Raw genomic sequence first — 25,382 nt, forward strand, 5'->3', positions numbered from 1 at the left:
AGAACACTGGAAATAAGCTTTTGGTAATCACAGTGCCTGCATTTTTTTCTATGAGAGATTAAAGATTCTTTCATATCATGCTACCCTCATTCCAGATTATCCGAGGTATCATCCATTACTTCAACATATGTAATTACTAGCCACAGAGATACATTTTGTTATTTAATGTAGAAGCAAAGAAGCTATATTATGAAGATATTCTTTTTATGTTGATAATATTTTCCTTTAATTCCTATGAATTTTATATCACAGGTTTTAAAATAATAACCAAGAAAAGTGAGCCCAGACATTCCCACAATTGGCTAATTTCCTTTAGTCACCTGAAATTTCTGGTCTATGACCTTTGAACTATAGTTATATGGGCACCTTTGCAGTTAAGAAATGGGAGAGCAAAGAAACATGATGGTGGCTTACCCCTACTTTTCCTGTGTAGTGATCTCTCTGAAGATAAGCTAAGCATGGGCTGTTAACCATCTGTGTGCCACAGCACTTGTGAGTAAGCAAGAACTACAGCGGTCAACTGTAGTCACATTACTGTAAAGTCTCACAAACATGGAGTCTCAGAATGTGCCCAATGTACAGGGCTGCTACTTCCAAGTTTCACATGAGAAGACCGCAGCTTGTGGAATAAGTTACCTGCTCAGAACTTACCTACATGGCTGGTGGTCATGGCAGAATTCAGGCAGTATGAGCTGATGGTCTGCCTGGTCAGCAAATGGGATTTAGCTGGTGAGGGAAAATATTGTTCTGCTGGGATCTGAATACAAATGAGCAAATTTCAGGAGATCCAAAAAGACGGCTGATGTGTTTTTGGTCTATCACCACACACTTCACTTCTACATGCAACAACAAGGGTTTTCAAGCACTTCACAGCTCTATATGAATACACAGAAACAACAGAGGCAGAAAGCCAGGGGAAATGTTATCTCACAGTAGGCATATTCAAACCAAATGTGGGGGAAATCATGTGGGCATTTTAAAGGGGCTGGATGTGCCTGGACACTAGGTGGGGCCCAGCAGAAGAATGGGACGGCAGCGATGACACCATCAGAAAAGCTTGCCAACCACATCACTGGGTATGTGCAGTTCCACTTGCCATTTCCAGAGCATCCACAATATCAGAGGGCAAGGCCCAGGGGACTGCTTCTGGGGTTGAAATCACCAACCAGACTATGCTCAAATAACAGTCGCAGCTCTAGAATCCTGCCAAGGTATCCTGATACACTGTGCTGTTATAAGTAGCCTAGAAAACTCCGTAATGGCGGAGTTCTTAACTAAAGCTGCTTGTGTTCTAGCAAATAGATGCTGTGCCTTGCAATCTTCATGTTCCTAGTCACAACAAAAAGAACCAGATGCCAACTCCTTGCTGTCCTTCCCTGTGCCGCCCCAATGCTATTAAGTACTTCAGCAAGTTCTAAACACTATGCAACAGACCTGAGACATTGTTCTTCTATACTATTTCAACCATTCTTCAGGGTGCAGCTCAGTGCCACTTATGACACTCACTAGCTGCACTTCCATTACAGTTCTTTTTCATCCTTAAGCACACCTGAAAGATAATCTTAAGGTATGAGTGAAGCAAACGCTTCCTCAGCTTGTACAAACAAAAAATATGATTTTAAAATAATCAAAGAAAATACACTTTAGTAATTATTCACTCTTTTTCATATATATCAGACATTAATTTGTAAGTTGTTTCAAAGGCCAAAGATCATTTGGCTAATTTAAATAAGCAGCTGCTCTACTTTATTAAAATAACTATTGCAATGGTAAGCAGTTTAAAATTGCCCATTATGTGACTGCCATTAAGGATGGCTAGCATCACCCCCAAACAAAATCAGGTTCATGATTTATTTTAATATATTTCCGACAGTGGAGATCATGAATGACATCACCTCAATTCACTGCTGAGAGGAGACACTGAACAGATGAAGTGCTGTTCAAAGTCAGTATTGCCCTGACTCAGAGGACAGAAGGATTAATGAGAAAAAGAGAATCTACCACATGGTGCTACCGGGCTCCTCACTGTGGTTTCACTGCATGCAAAGCCCCAGGGCCCCGCCTGGTACCCTAAATATGCACTATGTTTCATTACACCTTGGCCATTACCGTGCATGCTGATTACAAGTATCAATTCCTCTCAGTGTCACACACCTCTGCAGTCCCCCAGCACTCAGCTGTGAAAACTCTGCATCCTAGTTTTTCCCAACACACGGCCCATGCTGCTAAAACCACAGAGAGTAAATTATTTGTCACTCGATGGGGTGCCAATTCGGTTTCATAAGGATGACATCATGCCCATTTTACCAATAACAATGGCACTAACAAGAACTTGTAATCAACAAACCTCAGGCCTCTCCTAGCCCCGGCAGGTGCAACTCTTTTATGCTAAAAATAAGCCAACATTAGCTTCAGCTCAAAACTATTTCTTTTATCACAATGCTAAGCAGAAGTTGGCTTCCATAAGGCAGTGCAGCTGCTGCCGCCGAGGCCGCTTCTGCAGATGCCTGCATTAATTGTATCAAGGACATACTAAACTAAGTGCTTATTCAGCACAATGGCTATTGGGGAGCAGCTGGAGGCACAAGACAAACTGTCTTGAAGGGAATGTCCCAGCCCAGTGTGTAAATTACAATGATGAAGTACAAAGAGTCTAAGTTTAAGGGTCTAATATAACTGCAGAGCAGAGCAAAACTTTAGTGTTATCAGTGGAGTTTAGATCCAATAAATAAGGAGGAGAGACTTGCAGATTTCACCACCATTGCTGTTACTGTTGTGGGTGACACTGAGAGCCATCTCCACACAGCAGGAAGGGAACTCTTAGCCAGTAATAGGAGTGGTGTTGACGCTGACCCTCTTGCATGTGCAGCTCAGAATATAGCTCCCTCATGTATAGGGTGGTATGCCTGTGCACATTTGCATTAACTAAGTGGCAAAGCTAGAACAGCCTTGTTTACTACATAAGCAACACTTGGCTGGAAATTAAAAAAGCGCTGGCTACTTTTCTCCCTGGCTTACTCAGGCAAGCCCCTATAAAGCCTCACTCATCTGCTCTTACATCACTGACTCTGCGTGAATTCAAGGTGATTAAACACCATTCCAGGTGGCAGGTAATCACACAGCTTCTGATCCTAGGAGTTTAGATAGGGCTGGAGGAAGCATGCCTGCAAGCACTCCTGGAGAAGGACAGAACATAAGGTCAGAACAGGCCAGGGCCAGATTATGAAGACGCCTGCTTCTCTCTTGGTGTTTGTCAGGGTCTCTGCAATCACATTTATCTTCTCTAGAAAAGGTAGAGTGAGGATGGACACCCAGGAATTGGTTGGGAAACTGGCCCAAAACCATACAGTTGATCCAATAACCAGATCTTTGTGACTTGATCCTACATATAGCCTCTGTGCAAGGCTTCTCAGATGCAAATTCAAGCCTTGGGAAACTAAAATTGCATTTTTCGAGGAATTAAGAAATAGGACTGGAGGGATGGCTCAGCGGTTTAGAGCACTAGCTGCTCTTCCAGAGGACCCCAATTCAATTCCCAGCACCCTCAGGGCAGCCCACAACTGTCTGTAGCTCCAATTCCAGGGGAGCTGGCACCTTTAGACATACATGCAGACAAAACATCAATGCACTGAAATGAAAATAAATAAATCTTACAAAAAGAAAAATAAAGAAATGTTTAAAACTGAGAATGGTAAGACATGAATGTTAAGCATCCACATAATTCCAGTACTCTTTGTTTTCACCTCAGCCGATGGCTAAAAAGTGCCGTAATTAAACAAGTAGATGCCTTGCTGGAGACACTGAAAAGCATCCTCAGGAGGATTAACTGCACCTGTACTCAGCTTTAGAGCCAAACCCTCACTGCCTCCGACCCCATTTCCACGTCTACTCAGAACTTTCCCAGGTTATTGTCATAATAGTAAAAAGCTGTTACTGTCATACACAGACCACCATATAACATGCATTTCCGTACAATAGCAGCTAACTTCATATGAAGTTGGGTGGAAGGTTTGCACCCAGCCTTATACATTATCTGTGCTTTTATATGAAGTTATTTGGTATGGTATGGAAATGCATGTTATATGGTGGTCTGTGTATGACAGTAACAACATTTTGCTGCTATGATCTCACCCCAGTATCTCAGCCTCGTAGTCTAGAAAAATATTAAATAGTATCTGTATGAATAGTTGAAGAATTAAAACATAAATTTAAAAATGAAAGAAAACAAATTACTGCATGAAACAAAAAGCAAAGCAACTCTCGTGTCTGAGTAGGTCTTGGGGATGTCTGTCCCTTGAACCAACCGGTTCTTTGAGGCACTGTCGGTATCTGACAGCTCTATTAGCCCTGGGGCCTTATCCAGCATGTTTATTTTTAATAGGTTCCCTTACAAACAGCTGCCTAAGATGCTAGCTTTTTCTTTCTTCCTTGGGCCTTTCGTAAATATTTGAAGCAACTACTCATTAACCATAGCACATCCATTCAGCCCCGTTGTATGGCCTGTGAACTGGAACTGGCTTTTCTTTTATTTCGCTATCTGCTGGCCATACTAGAAAACCCCTGCTGTTTGGGTTCAATCTGTCAAGGTTCAAATTATCCTCCAACTGAGAGCTAATCAAGGGCGTCTGACCTGGTTTGCAAATAAACTAGGAACAAAAGTGGGTTTATTTTTTCTTTCTAGGGAGCCCTAGTTCCCAAAAACTAAAGCAAAATACAAGCACACCACAAGTGCAATTGCCTAAAATTGGAAACAGACACAAGTACCCACTGAAGATGGACTGGATTTACCCGGCACTTCAGAGGTACCCATTTTCAAGCTATAAATCCATTTTTTATAGAAATTGGTTTGCAAATACATTCCAAATTAAAAGTCACAGTTCATTTAGCGCAAGTCTGCAGCATGCCGAGAATGCAGATTTGAAGCACTGGGGGTACCCCAATGAGGACGCTGGAGACTTCAAGTATCTTCATGGATGCCAAGCTTCAAGTTGCTGGCTACACATGGCAGAATTAAGCTCCCTGAACCATTAACTTCATTACTGTATCCACCTTATGTAGACTGCTACACTATAAACATGAAATAGTTTCCTTTTTATACCTTCCTGTTGCCTCTGCTGCTGCTGTCCAGACAGGTTTCACTCTGTCACTCTCTCTGGAATATTACTAATGCATGTCATTTCATTAAGATCTCAGGGACTGAAATTACACCTTGGGCTGACCCTCAGGGTTCTTTTGTTTACAACAGGTATCTAATCTTAGAAAACAGCATAGGACAGCAAAGCTGACAAGGCAAAAGCTACAGGACATCATCCCGGAACAATGTGATTGCAGTTCTGTGAAGGGTTTTCCCTAAATTGCTATCAAAAGACAAAATTACCAAGGTATTACAATGCAGTTAACTGCACTGCAGCAGCAAGGTATTTGCAGCAGCCAATACCTAAATATAGATAGCACTTTCCCCAAGAGGCAGCAAAGGACAAGTCAAAGCCCATTAGGGAGGAGCAGGCTTATCAGGCAGGAACTCTAAACTCTTCCTCAGGTGGCAAGCAGGGATAGCAAGCACTGGGCAAACGGAAAGATGGAAGAAAAGGCCAGACAGAGGTAAAACTACAAAGATTGCCTGGTATCCAATTCACAGACAACAGAGAGAGTGATAAAACAGCATGGCACATCACTAATAGTCAAAATCACACCGCATTCATCAAGACAATCATCACACACTGAAATAAAAAAAAAAGAAATAAAATTAGAGACGTACAATGATTCCACTTGGCTTATAAAATAAGGCTTAGTTTACTTTGGACTGGCAGCTTTGTGGTGTTTTTAAAGATTAATTTTATCACGTTTCATTCTGTACACACATATGAGTTTGGTGTGTCTGTGTGAATACTAGTATTTGGTGCATTTGTGTGAATACTAGTTCTTGTGGAGGTGGAGATACATACAGACGGTTGCCAAGCAGCCTGACATAGGTGGTGGGAATCGCACTCCAGTCTTCTGCAAGAGCAGAATTAGAGAGATGTGCTATCTTTCTAGCACCAGGATAATAGTTTTGATTCCTGGAATCGATGTTTAAGAATATGCAGCAATACTGTACCTAAATGTATGATATCAAGAATTAGCTGATTCCCATTTGAGAAGGATCTGATTTCACCCAAAATATATCCTACCAGGCTTTCATTTAGTTGTGTGTGTGTGTGTGTGTGTGTGTGTGTGTGTGTGTGTGTGTATACAGTATCCTAGTAGCACACCTACCATTCTGGAGGGCCATATGATTTATTACTCTAATCATATTTATTGAAAGAAAACCACCCTGTTTTATAACTTTATAGCAAATTCTAGTTAGAAATTACTCATTGTTGGTTCTAATATTCCAGCATTCATCAGAGAAAATGCAAAACATAAATAGCATTGTCTTTGTATTCCAAATCCTTTACTTAAGAGGTGTTCGACAAATGTTTGTTAAATAAAATAATAGTTGAAACAATTAAGAGACACTGACCTCAGCTAATGTGCCATCTAAAAAGAAAATCACAATTCTCTTGTATTTTTCAAATTAAGCTATTTTAAAGGTCATCAATTTAAGTCAAGAAACATGCAATAAAATGCAAAATGTTAGGGAACCTGAGAAAAAACACTAGTTTTCAAATTTTACACAGTTATTTTTCAAAATCTTTATGAATTTACAATAAGCATATATTACTTAAAAACCCAGATCCAAAAATATTGCTGGATAAATTCAAATATTGGGCTAATCATGTTAGAGAAGTTATTTAAAAATCTTTATTCAATTTCTGCTCCACTTAACACCAAGCCAAGCTCCTCCCACCTCCCTGTCTTTTTTACATAAACTAATTACATAGTGAATTACATCTGAAAGTCAGTGCAATCATAAGTAAAGGTCAGACCATCGAATATAAGTTATTTCAAGTCTGAAAAATAAAGCCCAGATGTTACTACAGTGAACAAATATAGATATAAAAATGGAAATTAATTCACTTGGTAGAGTTTATTGCAAGCTCATTTTTCCCCCAAAGGAAATTGATCTTTTCTTTTCAAATCAGTTTCTTCAACAATCCCTATGTAAAAGAAGAAGAAGAAAAAAAAAGCCTTTGTTTCAAATATTCTCTAGATTGCTATAATTTGTTTATGTGCTATAAATGGGTATATATTACTATTCACATGTGCCCAGTCAATGTCATCTCCCCTAAATGACCTCACATCTGTGAACAATCCATCTTTCATTACCAATTAAGTACACCAAGGTGGCTAGTCCTTCCAACTTGAGGAATCAGACATGTACAAGGTTCCTTCTGAGAACATTCCCTACCTCTGGCTACTAAGGATTCCTATCCAGTTATGAGAATCATCGCCGCGCACAGCATGTACTCATTCAAAACACATTTACTGAACATCAATTGAACCCTAGGGATAAGGAAGCCGAAGGCAGTCCTCACTGACAAGGTGGTCAAGTGGATGGCATTAAGTGTAGACAGAAGACTACTCTACTCCTAGCAAGCCCTGTCCCAACAAATGAACAAAGAATTTTGTTTGGCTGGGGCTTAGACTATGCTGCTAAGTGACATGAGGTGATAGCTCAAGAACAGCCAGAAGACCAAAATATGAAGGGCCATGGAAATTACGACATTCTCTAGGACCGTTTTATCTACTGTGACACCTTCTATCAGGATCACCTGGGAGTTTAAAAATATAGACTCTTAGCCCCTACCCTAACCAACCAATAAAGCATCCCCAAGTTAGCATAAGTCATAGGCAATCTGCATACACCTTGCAACATGGAAAACATGCTTGAAGTCTGGTGTTTCCTCTGAAAAAGTTACCTAAGCATGGACATATGAAACCATGCATGCATATGTACATAAATAGCCATTAAAAAACAAGTTGTAAAGAACACCATGTAATTCCCAGTCAGTGCCCTGTTTTCTCAGGTCCTTCCTCCTTATTCTTGAGTTTAGTTGGATAAACCAAAGTATGTTTTCCACTATGTGAGGATGTAGTAAAATTAGGATTATGGTTTTGTTTGTTTGTTTGTTTGTTTAAGAATTGCTGTCCTATTAACAGAGACCATGAAGTGTGGATAGAGTAAGCCCAAACTTGTAAAACCAGGGACTCCTAGCTCCCAATGCACAGCCTCATAAGCCACTGTGCTTGCTGGTAACAGTGGGACTGGATACTGTACAGTACTTTGTCATTTTGATCAAGAACAGGATAGCTGCTATTCTGCTTCCACAGCTGTTGGCTCAGTGACCTTAAGGAAGCCATTTATTCTTTTTTTCTCCTCGGGTTTCCCATCTGGAAACTAGAATTCAGGCCTACTTAATAGACAAGCCTTATGGAAGCAGGTAGTACAAGGCTGAGTCTGCAAGACTTGGAAGATGCTGACTAGATGGTTCTTTCCTGTTAGTAGTGATTTAAAAGGAGGGTGAGTGCAGGGAATCTTAGGAAATAAGTGGGAAACAGTAAGATCTGGAGAGGACAGGAACTCCACAAGGAGAGCAACAAAACCAAAAAATCTGAGCACATGGGTCTTTCCTGAGACTGATAACTCCAACAAAGGACTATGCATGGACATAACCTAGAACCCCTGCACATATGTAGCCCATGGCAGTTCAGTATCCAAGTGGGTTCCATAGTAATAGGAACAGGGACTGTCTCTGACATGGACTGATTGGCCTGCTCTTTGATCACCTCCTCCTGAGGGGGGAGCAGCCTTACCAGGCCACAGAAGATGACAATGCAGCCACTCCTGATGAGACCTAATTGACTAGGATCAGAAGGAAGGAAAAGAAGAGCTCCCCTATCAGTGGACTTGGGGAGGGGCACGCATGCAGAGGGTGGAGGAAGGGAGGGATTGGGACGGTAGGAGGGAGGGAACCACAGGGGGATACAAAGTGAATAAAGTGTAAGTAATAAAGAATTAAAATTAAAAATTAAAAATAAAAGGAGGGTGAGAACAAGGAAAATCCTGGAAAAACAAGCCACTGCCAAAATAGGCTACATTCTTTATAGCCTTTATCCTCTATAACTTCACTGTTTCCTCAAAAGTAAATATATTTCCTATTTTGTATCCCTTTTCTGTATTCATCGTTCTTCTTCTGTTAAGTTACTGAGAACGCCTATTTAATTCACAACTGAATTCTAAGAATTTGGCATGACAAATGGTATATATTAGGCCCACAACAAATATTTACTGGAAGAATGCATAAGTAAAATGATAATTTGGAAGTTAACAGGCTGCTATAGCACTTTTCTTAATGTAGTTAGTGCTTTCTTTTCAGAGAAGTCAGTTTCATAAAGGAGAATAGGACCCTCCATCCTGCAAAAGGAAGAACAAAGAACCACCTGCCAGGGGTTCATATCTAAGTCTTGTCCTTTTTACTGACATTATAACTACAGAATTCGTCCCTTCCTTCTCCTCTCTCCAAAATTTCCCATACCCTTTCCTGATCTTCAAAATCATGGGCTCATTGTCATTAATTATTATTGCATACAGTTATGCATGATAAGGTTTCAATAAGTATCACATGCTGATCTGAAACTTGCCATCCTGATTCATCCTCCTGAGTGCTGAGACTACAGGCAAGCCACCTAATTTGTCGTCTCTCCCCAAATAAAGCCACTCAGTGGCAAAAGCCACTGAGAAACTTCTCATAGAAAAGAAGTGAGGGGCGGCGCAGTGGTGCATGCCTGACTCCCAGAAGTCAGGGAGACAATGGCAGACAGATCTCTGTGAGTTTGGTCTACAAAGCGAGTCCAGGATGATCAAGGCTACACAGATAATCCCTATGCCTTCAGCACAAGCATGAAGAGCTGAGTTTGGACCCCTAGCACAGCTGTAATATAAAAACTGGGTGTCAGTGTGAATCTAGCCAAGACCAGGGAGACGGGGATGAGAAAATCCTTAGAGCTCATTGCCCAGACAAATCGGTGAGCTCCAGGTTCAATGAAAGATTCAATTAAAAAAAAAAAATAGGCACAGGCGTGTGCACACGCACATGTCTACACACGCACACACAAGGGGTTGGGAGAAGAAAGAAGAAAGAACTGTTACATTCAGTGAGTAGGGTGAGAACAGGGTGGAGCCAGGGTCAAAGTCAGTGTGAGCGGAGGATGCAGCCAGAGGATATGGGGCCTAACAGGTGCCAAATGCAAGCTACACTGCTCATTTCTCATGCAGAACCCTCCGCCCTGGTGTCTCTCCTAAGAAGTTGCTGCTCATAATCTTCCTTTCCTTAAACTACCATTCTCAACTATGGTATGTTTTACTGTGCAAATAAATCAAATTAGATGTTTTCTAATCTGGTAAAGATGTAAATTTCTAAAATATAAAAAAAAAAATTTAATTTCTTAAATTTATTCTTCCAAAAATTACACACAAAATTACAGGCACCAATACATTCCTCCAGTACTTATGGAAACCAGAGGTCTGAGAATATCCCTCCTGAGCTCAGGCATTTGTACACTCGATCCCTGGCTGACTTGTTGGAGGAGGTGCACCCCTGGAGACAGGCTCTGAGAATTCAGGACCATGCCCTGCTTCCCATTCTCCCTGCTTTGTCTGCAGCTGCAGACGCTGGCCCTCAGCTCCTGGTCCCTCCTCACGATGATGGACAGAAAAAAACTCTTTACTTCTGTAAGTTTCTTTAGTCATGGTGTATTATTACAGCAAGAGAAAAGCAATTAATACAAGTCTAATTAGTTCATTAGCATTGAGCAAGGGATTATTTCCATAATATAAGGCATGTTTGTTTTATAAAACATGTTTAAGGGAGTTAAAGGTCTCTTGATTATGCTAACTGTAAGAAATTCTGCTTTGAAAGAATCAACTATCTTCATCAAAAAAGATAATACTTTAAGAAATTTTGGTAAAATTAAAAACTAGCCACCCCCCCCCACACACACACGCACACACACACACACACACAAAAGATCTAGGCTATTGATTCCCAAACTTATGGAGTTTTTAAAATATACATTGCCTAGCATATAGCTCCCTTAATCTATTCAGACAGCTACTATAAAATATCTTGGAATAAGTAATTTATGAACAGCATATATTTATTCCTCGCAGTTCAAGAGGGTGGAAGGCCACAGAGAGCCAGTAACATCAGCATCTAATTAAGGAAAATTCTGCTGCAAGGATAGGGCCTCTGGCTGCACTCTCACACGTGGAAGGGCACACGCAGCAAATATCCTCACGGGCTGAAAAGAGCAAAGCCTTCTCCACGCCTCACAGCTGTCTGTGCCCATGGGCCAGGTACTTCTCGGTACTCCTGAAAACTGTCACTGAGGGATTAATAGGAACTTCGGAATTCTGGAAGTTTACAGCCACTGAAACTATAAGAAGCACCTGTGAGCTACTGGAAACTTCGGGGTGGATTTGTGACTTACACCTGTATCCTAAAAGCTTCCTTAAAGAACAAACAAAATTCAAATCAATGCTTCTATACCATTAAAAGGTGACATCTTTTAGGAGGTGGGAAGGCCTTCAGGGATCTTTTTCCTTCCCTCTTATCATTAACTCGGAACACAAAGCAACAAACTAGCACTGGAAAGAGAGACTGGGTCCCTACCAGACTGTCATTAAACCCTGGACTTGCAGTTTTCAGAACTATGAGTAAATACCTTTCTTTTCTTTGTAAACTACCAGGTATATCTCATTTTGCTGTTTATGAGGCAGGGTCTTACTATTAAACTCTGAAAACCTTGGAACTCACTATGAAGACCAGGCTGGCTTTGAACTCAGAGAGATCTACTTGCCTCTACCTGTGGAGTGCTGGAACGAAAGGTTATCTCCCAAACTCCCTGCCACTTCATTTTGTGATGGTGTCTTACTATGTTATTCAGGCTAGTCTTGAACGCCAGAATTCAAGCAATCCTCCTATCTATACAGCCACGGGTATAGATGGGAAGCCAGATATTTGCCACCATGTCCAGGAGTCTGTGGTGTTTGATTATAGCAGCACAAATGTACGAGTATAGCAAACTTAACATGAATAATAGAGCTGATACTTATTACATGGGAAAATTCAGGCCACATTTTTGTTACCACAGATAAATAGTAAATTTCCTCACTATTTCACTGAATATTTTGATCATATGTTAGCATTAGTCTAGCCATAACACTTCTCTAAACAATGCCTTGGTAAGTGGTCTATATTCCATCTTCATCTCAGTTATTTGAGAAAAACGTAGAATACCAGGTTTATGACAAAGCTACTGTATTAAGCATTCAGCCAGATTTTTGCATTTCAACCAATGGTCCAGAGTCCAGACTTACTCTGAGTTTAAATTCCAAATCTATAGTTACTATCTCACCAACATTCTGTCTCCTTAACTAGAAATTCAGCACATTGATATGATCAGGCTAACTTTCATAGTTTTGAGGGCGCTATACACGCTGCCAGAGGAGAAGAAAAAGTTGTCTTCACTCTCAGCCTTGAAAATTAAAAAGAAGAAAACAAAACAAAACAGAACTGGCCTGGCAAGGCATGCCGACTGGTGCAGGAGTCGCACAAATGTCACAGGAATTTTCCTGCTTTTAATGCGACCTGCTCCACAAGATGGAACGCATACTTGGAATTAGGATGGGAGCCAAGAACTTGTGGCAACCCAGGTCATAGACAATAGGGGAGATCCCACTTCTATTATTCTAGTAAAGGGGCACAATATTAAATGACTCATAATGACTTATTGCCCTGCATAAAGATTAGTGCATCTCACAACCCTCATGGGAGAAGTTACATTTTACAGCAAGTGGTGATTAATTCTAGAACCCACAACTGGACAAGGTGAGGAGAAACACCTACTCCAAAGGTATACGTGTCATTGCAGAAAAGAGATGGAAAGACTGCAAAAGTTGGAAGCAGTAAAAAAAAAAAAAAAAAAAAATACACTGAATCTATGTTTTCCAGACATAACACAGCAATTCCACATGAACTCACAGTGCTTGTGAAAGCATATACACTGTGCAATCACAAGCCAAACTAAAATACTGGCGTAGAGAGAGAGGGGGTATAAAATTCGACCCCATCTATGGAACTATTGGCTATTTATAGCTGCTGGGGGAGAAAGAATCAGGTTTCTTTAAGGGTATGGCCCTATTAGGCTGAATACATTCCAGCGTTCCACTGAAGAATTTATGGGCTGTACAATTATACCTACTGGTTTATTGTTTAACTGTTGTTTGAGGACACAAAGTCAGGTGAATAAGAAAGGGGCATTGTGTTTGGAAGAAGTTGAGGCAGTGGCAAATATGATCAAAGTACATTGTATGACATTCTCAAGAATTAATATTATAGTTTTTATAAGAACTAGCTGTAAGGATGTGCTAACTGTAAGGATGTAGAGCAGTGGCAGAGCCTACTAGGGCTGTCAGGGTTCTGAGGTGGCTCTCCGCCTCTACCTATGTACATGCTTACACACCTACCTACACACACACACACACACATGCACATACACAGACACACTCACAGAATTATGTAATTACTCATTTCCTTAATCACTAAATTCATTTATTCACCAACTTCCTTTTACTCAACTATATTGTCACCGCTGGATTTTCTAGCCCTCTGGGCTTTCACTCTCCTGTTGTTAGCAATATCAGAAATGATGCATTAAAGAGCAAGCATTTCCAAGTCAGCAACGTAAATCAAACTTTTTCTATATCACAAGCAGTAAGAAATGTGTTAGAACTGACCAAGAGATATAAAGAGCATACAAAGGGCAACAAATAACAAGAAATACAGGAATTTATAACCTCTGCAGACAGCCAAGGTCCCACTAACAAACATTGTTTTTCATGCAGAAAATTGTGCTCACCATACGTGACATTGTGTAAGGGTGTTTACGGCAATTTAATATCTACGGGAGCAGGAGAAGAAATTTAATAAGTTTTCAAATGAAGGGAACTGACAGCCAGTGTGAGAAACTGCAGACTCTGCAGAATGAGCCTGAGCTGGCCTCACAAAGTAGTGCTTCTTCCCAAAAAACATCCCACGGAGGTCAGGTTCAGAAACCACCAGGTAACAGGATCGCTTTCGCATCTTTCCAGGGTGGCTAAAATTCCCCTGAAGAACCTTCCAAACTGACTCACAACTTTCAAAGTTCACCAAAACCTTCCCAGAAAGAGATCAGCCTCAATACAAACTCTAAAAACAAAGCCTTGGGGGAACTCATGTCCTACTGTCACCCAGACTAATTTGCAGAATGTTGTTAAGAACACAAAAACCCAACACAAATGCATGTATCCACACTAGCCATTAATGTGGAACTAAGTGCATACACCTGATCCATAAAATGGTAGATACCTCTGAAGCATCAGCACATGAGTCTCTGCAGTTAGTCTGCTTGAAATCTGGAAAAGCCATCACCACTAGACATCTGTGTCACATAACCAAGTCTGTGTTCAATTAACTACACTAGATGAACACCTGAAGCCAAGTGGCATTTCTTGCTCATTTCTTAAACATGAGTTTTCGGTGTCACATTTTCAGTACAGGCCCCAAGCAGCACAGGAAATTACATGAGGCTTGAATTTCTATGTTAGCCACTCACCCAACATATACTGAGCACTGACCAAACCCATACACACCACCCACCACGTATGCTCAAACATAATGTCTCCTATAAAAACTGCCCAAATCAATCACACCATATATTGAGATCACAGCTTTTCCAAGACTTCAGCTTATTAGCAGAAAACAAACTAGTTTCAACAAATACTCTGGAAATGTTGCATGAACAGTAGCCATATAGTTCCAATAGTCAGTTTAACTCACAGCCACATGGGGGTTTCTTTGTCATAGGCCTCTAGCATAACATTCCCCACAAGATTCCGAATGGTATTTTGAATCTTAAAGGTCATCAGAGATGAAGCAGCTGATGACCCAGGGTCAACAGCCAGCAAGATGAACAAGCTGCCCAGCAGGGAATACCAGTGTTAGAGAGGGTAGAGAGAAACATAAAGGATGCTGACCAGCTGGCACCATGCTAGATATTCAGGTATGCTTTCAACTCCAAAGGCTCTTATTTCTATTTTAAAGAAAGGTTGATGAGCTCTTATCCTAAGACTTGCTTCATGGTTCTGTAGACTTTAATTTTTCACCATTCCAAAACCAGGTACAGTGATGCATGCCCATAATACCGGCATTTTGAAGGGAGAGACAGGAGGGTCAGAAGTACAAGGTCATTCTCAGCTACATAGCAAGCTGTAGGCCAAGGAGGGTGAGGTGAGACACTGTCTCATTACTTCCACTCGGTACCAACTTTCCTAAACAGAGAAGAGTGCCTTAAAACACAGTCCATGTGGTTTTAATCTTTTTAATCCCTATCCTTTGCAAAATAAGTACTCAATAACTGTCAGCCAGGTCTTCAGTCCTATCTGGATGATGATAAATGAGCCTGCTAGTGTTCCAAGCCTACAAGCAAATAGATGTCTCACTGTGCACTATGTATTTGCCTTCATGTGCTCATGAAATGATGGAGATTTTCCTTTTCTTGCTTTCCTAGATAGCCAAGACTTCCAGGTTAGCAAAATAATCTTCCCTCTTTCAAAGTAGAGCACAGCTTTACAAGGCTTTCATTTTCATAGTCCATTACATATAATCATTTAATGTGTGATACTTAAATCCCTTCTAGAGTTGACAATGTATAGCAAACATGCAAATGAAAGTGATCTATAAGAGATATTTACTTGATTATTTTATTTGAATATTGTACAAATGGAAAAAATGAGAGAATTAGACACTTAACTGTCACACAAAATAACAGAATGCCATTATTGGTCCCCTTTTTATCTTGGAGTAAAATCATTATACAGTAATCATCACTAGAGGTGATAGTCAAGTCGGGGCTTCATGCAAACTCCACAACTGAGCAATTTGGATAATACAACAGAAAATCCAATATTGCTCCCAGCATTAACTACCCAGCGTAGGAAGAAGCAATGTCCTTCTCTTTGCTTTTCACAATTAATCTTAGCCATAACAGGTAGTGCTCTTCGCCAGCCTTAAGCTCTGAATTTGATTTTCAAAATTTCAACAATAATACTGAAATCACTAGACATCAAGAAATTTTCTTCCTATTCTGATTACTTCATCCATAATTTATGTTAAATCATATAACTGGTTAACGTCACTTACTGTGCAAGGGCTTTTCAGATTTATGAGGGCAGGAAATGGTGTGCATGGGGGTGGGGTGGGGTAACGCACAAACAAGATCTAGAAAAGCACAGGATAGCTGTGAAAACAGCCCATCCATCATCCCTACATTTTGATTCAGAGACAGCAATGAAGGTGCTGTTTCCACACCACTCACCCAGCACACACACAAAGGTTCGCTCCATCAAGAACACAACTGAAACTGATTGATTAGCTGCTAGGAAAAAAATCAATACAAATATCCTAAAAACAAACAAACAAACAAACAAAAAAAAACCAGGAACACCAGTCTGTGAATTCATTCTGGCCCCAACAAAGTCCTGGTCACTGCCTGACATGTTCTTCTAGGTACCTAAACACGCAGCTACAAGGAGCGCAGCAATCTCAGCCCAGGAATCATGTTTATCCTGTGATTTTGTTAAAGGGAAAAAAAAACATCCTGACATGGAAGAGAGACTAAGGCAGGAAGAGGATTTCCCAACACACAAATGTCAATCTGCTCCCAACGATAGAACACTCGGAATGTAAAAAGAGTCCAGAGGTCTAAGGTGGGCAAGAAGAAGAGAAAAGCAGCTATGAAACCAACTAAATATGCTTTATGTATAAGGGAAATTAATGTTTCTGTTTACAGAATATAATCTTGATTTCAATGTTGCTATTCAAAAGTTCATAAGCGCACTCTGGGCAGGAGACTTCAAGTGCAGCAGGTTCGACACCTCAATAGGCCATTTTATCCAGAATGATTTCCAGACTGGTTTACATTCTTTTCTAAGTGCTGCTTGCCTTTCAATTGGACTGTACATTCAATTGTCTGTACATTCGCTATCGATAGAGATAGGAGATAAGTTTTCATAAACATAAAACATCTCAAGATTTTGACACTAAGGAAGGAATTATATACTTATTGTGCATTTTATTATATGACAGAAAACCTGACTTCTAATCTTAGTGTACATAAGTTTAGTTTTTAAAAAATCATGTTACTGGTGCACAAAAGCCAGTAAACAAAATAAGAAAGGGAGAGAAAAGGTCACCAAACAGGGTACAGTGACACATACCTGTAATTCTAGCAAGAAGATTGCTACAAGTTTGAGGCTACCCTGCTCAATATAGCAAGTTCAATGTCCCAAACAGCAAGACCTTCTCTCAAAAATCCAGAAAAGGAAAAGGGAGGGGAAGGGAAGAGAAGGGGCTTAGGGGGACGATTTTAAGGAAGGAAATTTACCTGTACTAATAAGGCATTTACTGGTCGCATACTTAGACCTCATCTTTGAGTAACTTCACAGAGCCATGTTAGTTACTCATTATGGGGCAAGATTTCTAAATAAAGGTAAAACGGTTGTGGCTCAAAGGCACATAATTTATTAAAGAATAAATTAAAACCTTAGAAATAAAAAGGGACATTTCTTCTATTCTGTTACCTGTAAAATTATCTTTTGTGATTTGAAAATGAAGACTTTGAAATTTGATGAGACCCTCAAAGATTCAAGGTCCTTTGCAGAAACAAAGATAACACTACCCACTCAACATATTTCCAGCATGTGCCTATACGTTTGTATTTCCTAGGATGAGATGAAAATTTGTATCTTTCAAAATCAGAAAATTAAAAGCGGCTGTCATAGTAACTAGCTCATCTATAAAGACATTTCTCATAGAACACACTTAAAAGCAAACGTAAAGCCTGGGATTGGACCACCACAGTCACTTACATCTGTTGCTTCAATGCTCTACGCAAATTAGTTTTTTCCTCCTGGATTCATTTTAGATTTCTTTACTATAAGAAACATATCTACTTCATTCCCTTCCACACAGTCAACAATAGGCATACACCATCTAGAATTCTGACAACAGATAATGTTAAAGGGGCAACTACAGCTTGGAGAGGTCCGACAGCCTGCTCAGATCACCTGGCAGGGAGCAGCAGAGCAGGGTCCCAAAACCAAACTTCCTACAGCAACCCTCCTGCACACACCGGTTCCCTTAGCAAGTGCTTCCACAACAAAGCCACGTGGCAATCAACTGAGCCAGCAGCCTAAGAACCAGGGTCTGAGTTTCAACTCTAAGATACAGATAACAAGAGGACAAGTTTCAAGCTTACATTGTTAACACTCAGTTCAGAATGAAAATAACACACAAACTACTGGTGAAAGTTACTACCGCAATCTTCCGGAACTTGCTCTGTGAGCAGCCACTAACTGTTGCTAGCCTGTGATGAGCTGAGTCACTCATCATCACTAGCCCAAAGCTGAAGAGCTGACACTACCAACAACCCCGGAAGAAAGTGCACGCTGCTCAGAAGAGAAATCCAACTGCTAAGGTGAAAGCATTTACAGAAGCTCTCTAACCAGTTCATGAAATCCATGTTCCCTTTTTCTTAAGTCATATGTGACACATGAGAGGCCTATGTAAGCCATGATACAACCATACGAAACATAAGTATCAATCATGAATGAATAAATAAAATTCTTCATTTCCTAAACAGTCATAAAAATTTATCCCTTTATATTTTTCAGTCTTTCCAAGTGAAATGAGATAGATTTTTGAAAAGTCTAGGAATTTCACAATGTTGCTGCTGCTTTCACAAGTACTGCTGCTTCCTATATTTGTAGTGGTTGGTATATAGCTCAGTCATACTTAATATCCCCATTAGCAGACAAATACATGGAAAAACGAGCACCAGTCAAAAATGCCAGGCCAGATACATACAGATGGTTTCTATCCAAGCTTCTACCCCTCCTGGAAAATGTTTCCCGGAATCATGCTGCAGAAAAGACAATCTTTCAGGTTTTCCCAGAACTAACAAAACCTAGCACTAAAAACAGAGTGTTACCAAGAGCCAACAAGCTCCCTTTGTTTCTCATCAGTGCCTGTTGAATGTGAACATAGGAAAGGAATAAGTTAAAAACAAATGGTTAAAAAAAAAGTAGCTTTTATGTCAATAAATGAATCAGGGTATCTTTTACTCTATTACACAAATTCATGTTGATAAAAGCTTTATATAACCTGAATAAAGAACTGTGTTTAGAACACAAACATTGTGACACTCAGGGTTGAGTACTGAATGAAGTTTTCCAAGTTACTTGCTAAAGGGAGAAGTACATTGCCAGTAACTATTAACCCACAAGATGAGAGACAATAGGTTCTCTGCATGTTGGGTATGAAAACATACCACTGTTATATACACAGATTACAAACAAAGACAAAAGAGGAAGTTCATGGCTTAAGCAGTTATGTGTCAAAACAACTGTGACTCATGTTAAAGATAAGGCTTGCTATTTGCTGAGGGCAGGAGGTAGTGATTCAGGCAGTAGTAAGTGAGCAGCCCAGGCAGAACATTCCTCACAAGACCCCCGCCCCACCAGCCAGTACCACGGCCCCCAGTCTCATTTCATTCAGCTGTATATTTCATTCAGTCCACAAAAACCCTAACAAATTTCACAGCTGCTTACATACACCCATTTATTTTTTTTGTTTGTTTATTTAGCTCACTCGTCCCTTATTTTACCTTTATTGTGCTGTCTAGAGAAGAGTGATCTATAATGTGTTGTTTACCTGAGAGTGGTTAAATGGAAAAGTGGTACAGGATCATACCCAATATAAATACAGCTTGAGCAATTACATCTGATACTAGCCTGTTAGCTGAGCAGGCATATTTTTAAACTTCAGACAGCTAACTGGAACCTTTTTAAAAGGAAGTATTGCTTAGAAGATGAATATTATTCAGAAAGCTTACTTCATAACATAATTCTAGAAACCCTTACCTTGAAAGGACTGCTTGGCTCTCTCTACAAGCTCATCAATGGGATAGCTGGCCAGGTTTCCTCTGGCATGTTTAGTTTTGCAGTAGGTACAAGCATTGAGACACCTGTTCAAATGGAAGCAATAAATAAGGCTCAAAACCTTAAAGACACGGTGTACATAAACTGACAGGCAAAACAAACAGTGCAGTGACATTTTAGTAACATTTGCTTAATTTATATGATACAAAAAATAATTATCTAAATGACTCATATTTAACTTCCATGAAGACCAGAGTTGGTAATCCTTGTGACTTTTAACTATGAGAGAATGGTCACAGAAAGCCACAGATTATCCTAAAACACACAAATCTACAAGAAGTGAAGTTTATAAATACTTTCTGATCAAACACACATTTTTTTTTAGGAGACCCAAGTTTAGAAACCCCATGATTAATCAAATGAAATTCAAAACACAGCACTCTTTTTTTTTTTCTTTTCTTTTCTTTTTGGTAAACCACCAGTATTTCTTTGGCCATCAAATAACCAGAAAGTGTTTTGTATTACTTATATGAAACATTTTATTAGGAATACTGAAGTACACTCATTGAATCTTTAACTAATGATTTCTCACAAAAGCACGGACTTTTCGACATTTTCCGATCAGTTTTTACCCCACGAGGAAAATATCAAGATGTGCCCGTGAGTTACACTAGCCAGAGAAAACACACAGGATGTCAACATGAGCTGGGAGAACTGTAAGAACTGACTTGTCCCAGTAGCCTTCAGCTACAGTTAAAAGTTGTTTTCTCCAAACTAGAATACTGATTTCTTTAGTTTTAAAATAAAATTTAAATAGATGTATCACAAAATTTTAAAATAAAATTTCAATATAAAAAAGATAAATTTTTAGAACTGAACAAAACAGAAGTTGCCTATCCTCAGTGGTTCAGTATCCACTGTAAGGAACAAGGCTCTCAAAAGATCACTGTTACACAATGCTTTAAATTTTCCCCTTGCAAAACTATAATTTGATGAATGAACCTTACCAACATAATTTTACTGGTATGTAACTGAGATATATAAGAATCACTGTCCTTAGTAGTCAAACCAACAATGTTTGATGTCTGATAGTTTACATACAACTCTCAGGAATAGTAACATGTGCATTTGAAATGTATTTAATTATTTGGCAAACCACTGATCATTAACTTCTAGCACTGTTCCTCTCAGGCAATTAATATTTAATTTAAAAAACTGAGGGCCTTCTGCAGCTTTGGAAGAATGATGCTGGGCTGGCTGTCCACAAAGGATAACCCTCTGTTTCCTCCTGACTAAGAAGAACCTGTTAGGGTAAGCACATGGGACCTCCTTTAGCCTTCTATGTGCAGTGGTGGGGACAGAGCATATTATTAACAATGTCCACCACACAGAATGGATATCTACCTACAAAAAGGGCAGACAAGTAATTAGGCCAAGGCCCTGTAACAGCTCAGTTTCAAGTGCAGGCTTAACAGATTTCAACTCTATGGGTCTTTCATATGAAAAAGTCCATGGAATAAATGTGATTCAAACATCCTTGGGAGAGTGGGTAGATCCTGTATTTAGCCAAACTGAGGCTCTCACCTCCATTTACAGCATTTGTAGTATCAAAATCAAAATCAAACACCGCAAACAACAATAGAAACCATCCTAGCTACAGGCAGATGAGGACAGAAAGCCCTCATCCAGCATGAGCTAAGGTAATGTAGCACATATTTGACAGCACTTAGCCTCCCACATAAAACCATTTGTGTAAGATACGTGCTTCTCTCCTTTAGTTTTGAGAACTCTGAAGTCAGGCTTCCTGGCTGGACTGGCCCATGCATGTACTTTGCATTCCTGCTGTCATCTTTTTCTGTTTATCATTTTCTTGCTGATTCTATGGACAAAACATGTCACCTCATATAACTTGTTTTGTTCAAATTCTGGAACTCAATTCCCAGTAGTATGCTGGGTACACTGGGAGGACAGTGTGCTCTCTGACTTCCTCAAGTGTTCCCATGGATCTGGGATTCCCCTCTGACTGGCATTCATTGGAATCAGCACTGTTCTAGGCATGATGACACTTCAAGCTATAATCCTACTTCAAGGACCCTGTTCTCTTCTTCTTTATCCCATGCAAATGAAGGGCACTGAGAAGTCTACAGACAGTCTTCATGAAATCCACTAACACTTCTAATTACAGTTGCTTCTTAAAAGATACCACACCAGAGGAAAGGGGGTGGATAAAAAAGTAGGAAGAAAGAAAGTGAAGGAAGTATTAAAAAAAAAAAATTAGTTGGATTGATACAGGTAAACCATGTAGAAAAGTTTTTACAGTTCATAAATTTTAAGTACCAATCACCACGTGTTTCATGCAACTAGTGTTAAGTAAAGTCTGAATTATCATATAACAAGTACGCCAAACTCTTGGAACAGATAGATGTATTAAGGATAGTTTAGTTTAACAACAGGTAGGGCAAATGACATTTTTCTACTGTCTTAATCAACAGTGGTAGAAGTGAGGCCTCTACGTAAAAAACTGATTGCAAAAATGTACTAAAAAGTTAAAATGAGTGATATTCTAAAATATTCACACAACTGCTGTTCACCAAGTTGTGGATGAGATATTTAAATTCTAAATTTTCATTAGATTTATTTCATAGACTTATTTTCTTCTATCAAAAAAAAAAAGCTGGCTATTGTTAGTAACCTCAAAGTCAACAATTGCTCACTTCTGTTAGCATGTCCTAACAGAACCAACTCAAGCAGTTAAGTCTTACGTCTAACTTCTCAATAGGAGGGGTCTGTCACAATATCAAGGCAAAGCACAGTGCCAAAGCAGTAAAGAAGGAGCCTTTTGATGTTTCAAAACAACTTTTTTGCAGTCACCAGGAACTGTGTTGACCAATCATTTCAACACTTTAAAATAAGGGAATTCATAATAGACATTTTCAATTGTCCATAAGCAATTAAATAATTGTCCAAGAGTAAGAACTCTGAGCCAGTTTCTGTAATAGTCAGAAAGCAAAAAGATCTTTGAAGGCTTAATGCTGAAAGCCAAAAACAAATTGAGGTGGACACTGAACAGCAAGGATGCAGGAAGCCCTCTACAGACCCTGGCTGCAGCGACAGAGAAAGCACAACACACCTACACACCATGTGAGAAAACAGGCTCAGGAGCAGAGAGAGATTAGACCTACCTCAACAGTGAAACCCCAAAGCCTGAAAGAGTGTATGAGGTATAGTACTTTAATCTGCGTAAACCAAACAGACGAAGTAACAATGAAGGTTCAAAAACCACGATATCCCCCCAAGATTGGAACACAGGATAATACACTGATTCAATGCCACAGTTCACAAAATGAATAAAAACAAATCCCCTTAGGACAGTCTTTTCAAAAACCTTAGATGCTGTGAGTTCTGGAATAATTTGGAAACCATAGTCATACTCTAAAACACAGCCTGTATGATCTGTTTTTAATGAAGAGGGACTGAGTGAGGCGCCTAATATGACTGAAATTCTATTTCTCCTTGCTTCTTGGTTGAGAATAAATTTAAATATGCAAACCCATTTGAGAATAAAACATTAACACTGAAGTATTAATTGCTGAAATATTGCAGGGTAGTCCCTTCATATACTTTAATCCTTACTTATTTTTAATCAGTTGACAGAGTATAAAATCTTTTTTGAAGCTTCAATTATGACAAAATTATAAGCTCTTAGAGCCAAGTCTTAAAAAAGCCACATGATCTGCTCATGTTTTTCTATACTAACATATCATCCTGCAAATGAAAAACAAGACTTTCACAGGACATACGTTTAGGCAGACCTGGCTACTTAATAGTACCTACTATAGCTCCACATTGAAATTTTAAAGGAGTTTTCCAAAGAAAGAACCAAGTGTTTGAACTATCAAACAAATACAAGAGATGCTATCCGCAGAGTGATGAGGTCTTGTGTAATAAAAAGATGCTTGCTTGCCAAAGCTGAAACCCTAAGTAAAGGAAAATGGAGCATCAGAAACAAAACACAAGTGAGGTTTCAGAATCAGGAAGCCTTCAGCTTTCTAAGTCCAAGATTCTCCCACCAGAGATAATGCCTTCCACCCTCATCACTGACTCCCTATTCTCTACAAAAGCCAGTTTCCCTGTACTCAGTATCATCTTCCATTGTGCCCTTTCTAGATTTCCCTGTCCTGCATGTTAAAACTTATATTATATAGACTGCACCTCCATTCCCCTTATTCCATCCTATTAGCTCCATTCGTTACTTCAAAAGGCTGCATTACTGGGTTTTCACTCCCATGGATTTCATCTCCATTCCTTTTACCTGAAAGGATTATTCTTATAGCCAGCACCCATGGATTCCCATAAAACTCAATACCTTTAAAGTGATTCTGGAAAAAATAGAAGCTAATAATAGCAGAAGAGAATGGCTGCATGCTTGCCTGACACTAAGTTAGGCATCTTACACATAAATATGCAAAAGGCATTATCTGGATTTTTCATAAAGAAAATTTAAACTCAAAAGGATTATAAATTGTGCCCAAAGGTACACAGAGCCCAGTCAGACTCAATTTCTTCTTCCTCCTTTCCTTTCTGTGATGCTGGAGACCACACCCTGGACCGTAAGCATGTTAAACTTGTGCTATTATAACTCTAGTCCTAGACCAAATCCATCTTACCTGAAATTCCCACAAATTGATTGTATTCTGCATTGCTCTAATAACACAATAACCAACTCTGTGTGAGAATACAGACTGACTGCATGAGCCTTTAAAAGCCTTACAGTTGGAGCTGATAAGGCACCTTTGTAAGTAAGAGTCCTTGCTGCCCAACAGTGGGGATTTAAGTTCAAATCCTCAACACTCCACTCATGCAAAAAGCTAGATGTAACCACCCATGCAACTATGAACCACATAGTGTGGCAGGATGGAGACAGCAGGACTGCTGAAGCTTTTGGGCCACCAGCCTAGCAGCAGGTTCAATGAGTGATACTATCGCAAAAGAATAAGGAAGAAATATATAAAGCAAGGCCCTTCCTCTGGCCTTTATATATGCCCAGGTATCTATACACCCCACCTGCATGCACTTACAAATAAAAAATCTTACCATTGCCTTCAAAAGATATTCAACAATTTTTACTATATGCCACAACCTTTTATCCAGTCCCTGTATACCACTGAAATACCAACAAATACTTGGTGCTACTGGAGACTCCACAATGGACTGGAGCAGTTAGCAAGCCATTGCTCAGCTACTCAGTTAGGAGCTGTGCTATACAAGAAGGTCCTCAGTAAGACACACATGGGAAAAAAACAAGACATTATGTTTAGCAACAAGAACTTTCCTAAAATCAAACTACTAGTACTGTCACTACTAGTTTTTAAGGTATTTATTTATTTATTTATTTATTTATTTATTTATTTATTTATTTATT

General features: G+C 39.6%; 1 protein-coding gene across 3 annotated transcripts in view; it reads right to left on the reverse strand.

The window, feature by feature from the left end:
* The window catches only part of Cdkal1 (CDK5 regulatory subunit associated protein 1 like 1), a 572,332-nt gene that overhangs the window by 303,602 nt on the left and 243,348 nt on the right, over positions 1 to 25,382 (reverse strand). For all 3 annotated transcript variants that reach the window (XM_055619051.1, XM_055619049.1, XM_055619050.1), the window contains one exon: positions 19,943 to 20,046. In XM_055619051.1, coding sequence (XP_055475026.1) covers positions 19,943 to 20,046 — 104 coding nt within the window. The remainder of the gene's footprint in view (positions 1 to 19,942; positions 20,047 to 25,382) is intronic.

The sequence above is a fragment of the Psammomys obesus genome, unplaced genomic scaffold (genome assembly GCF_907164565.1).
Source record: "Psammomys obesus unplaced genomic scaffold, mPsaObe1.curated_primary_1811, whole genome shotgun sequence".
NCBI classification, from domain to species: Eukaryota; Metazoa; Chordata; class Mammalia; order Rodentia; family Muridae; genus Psammomys; species Psammomys obesus.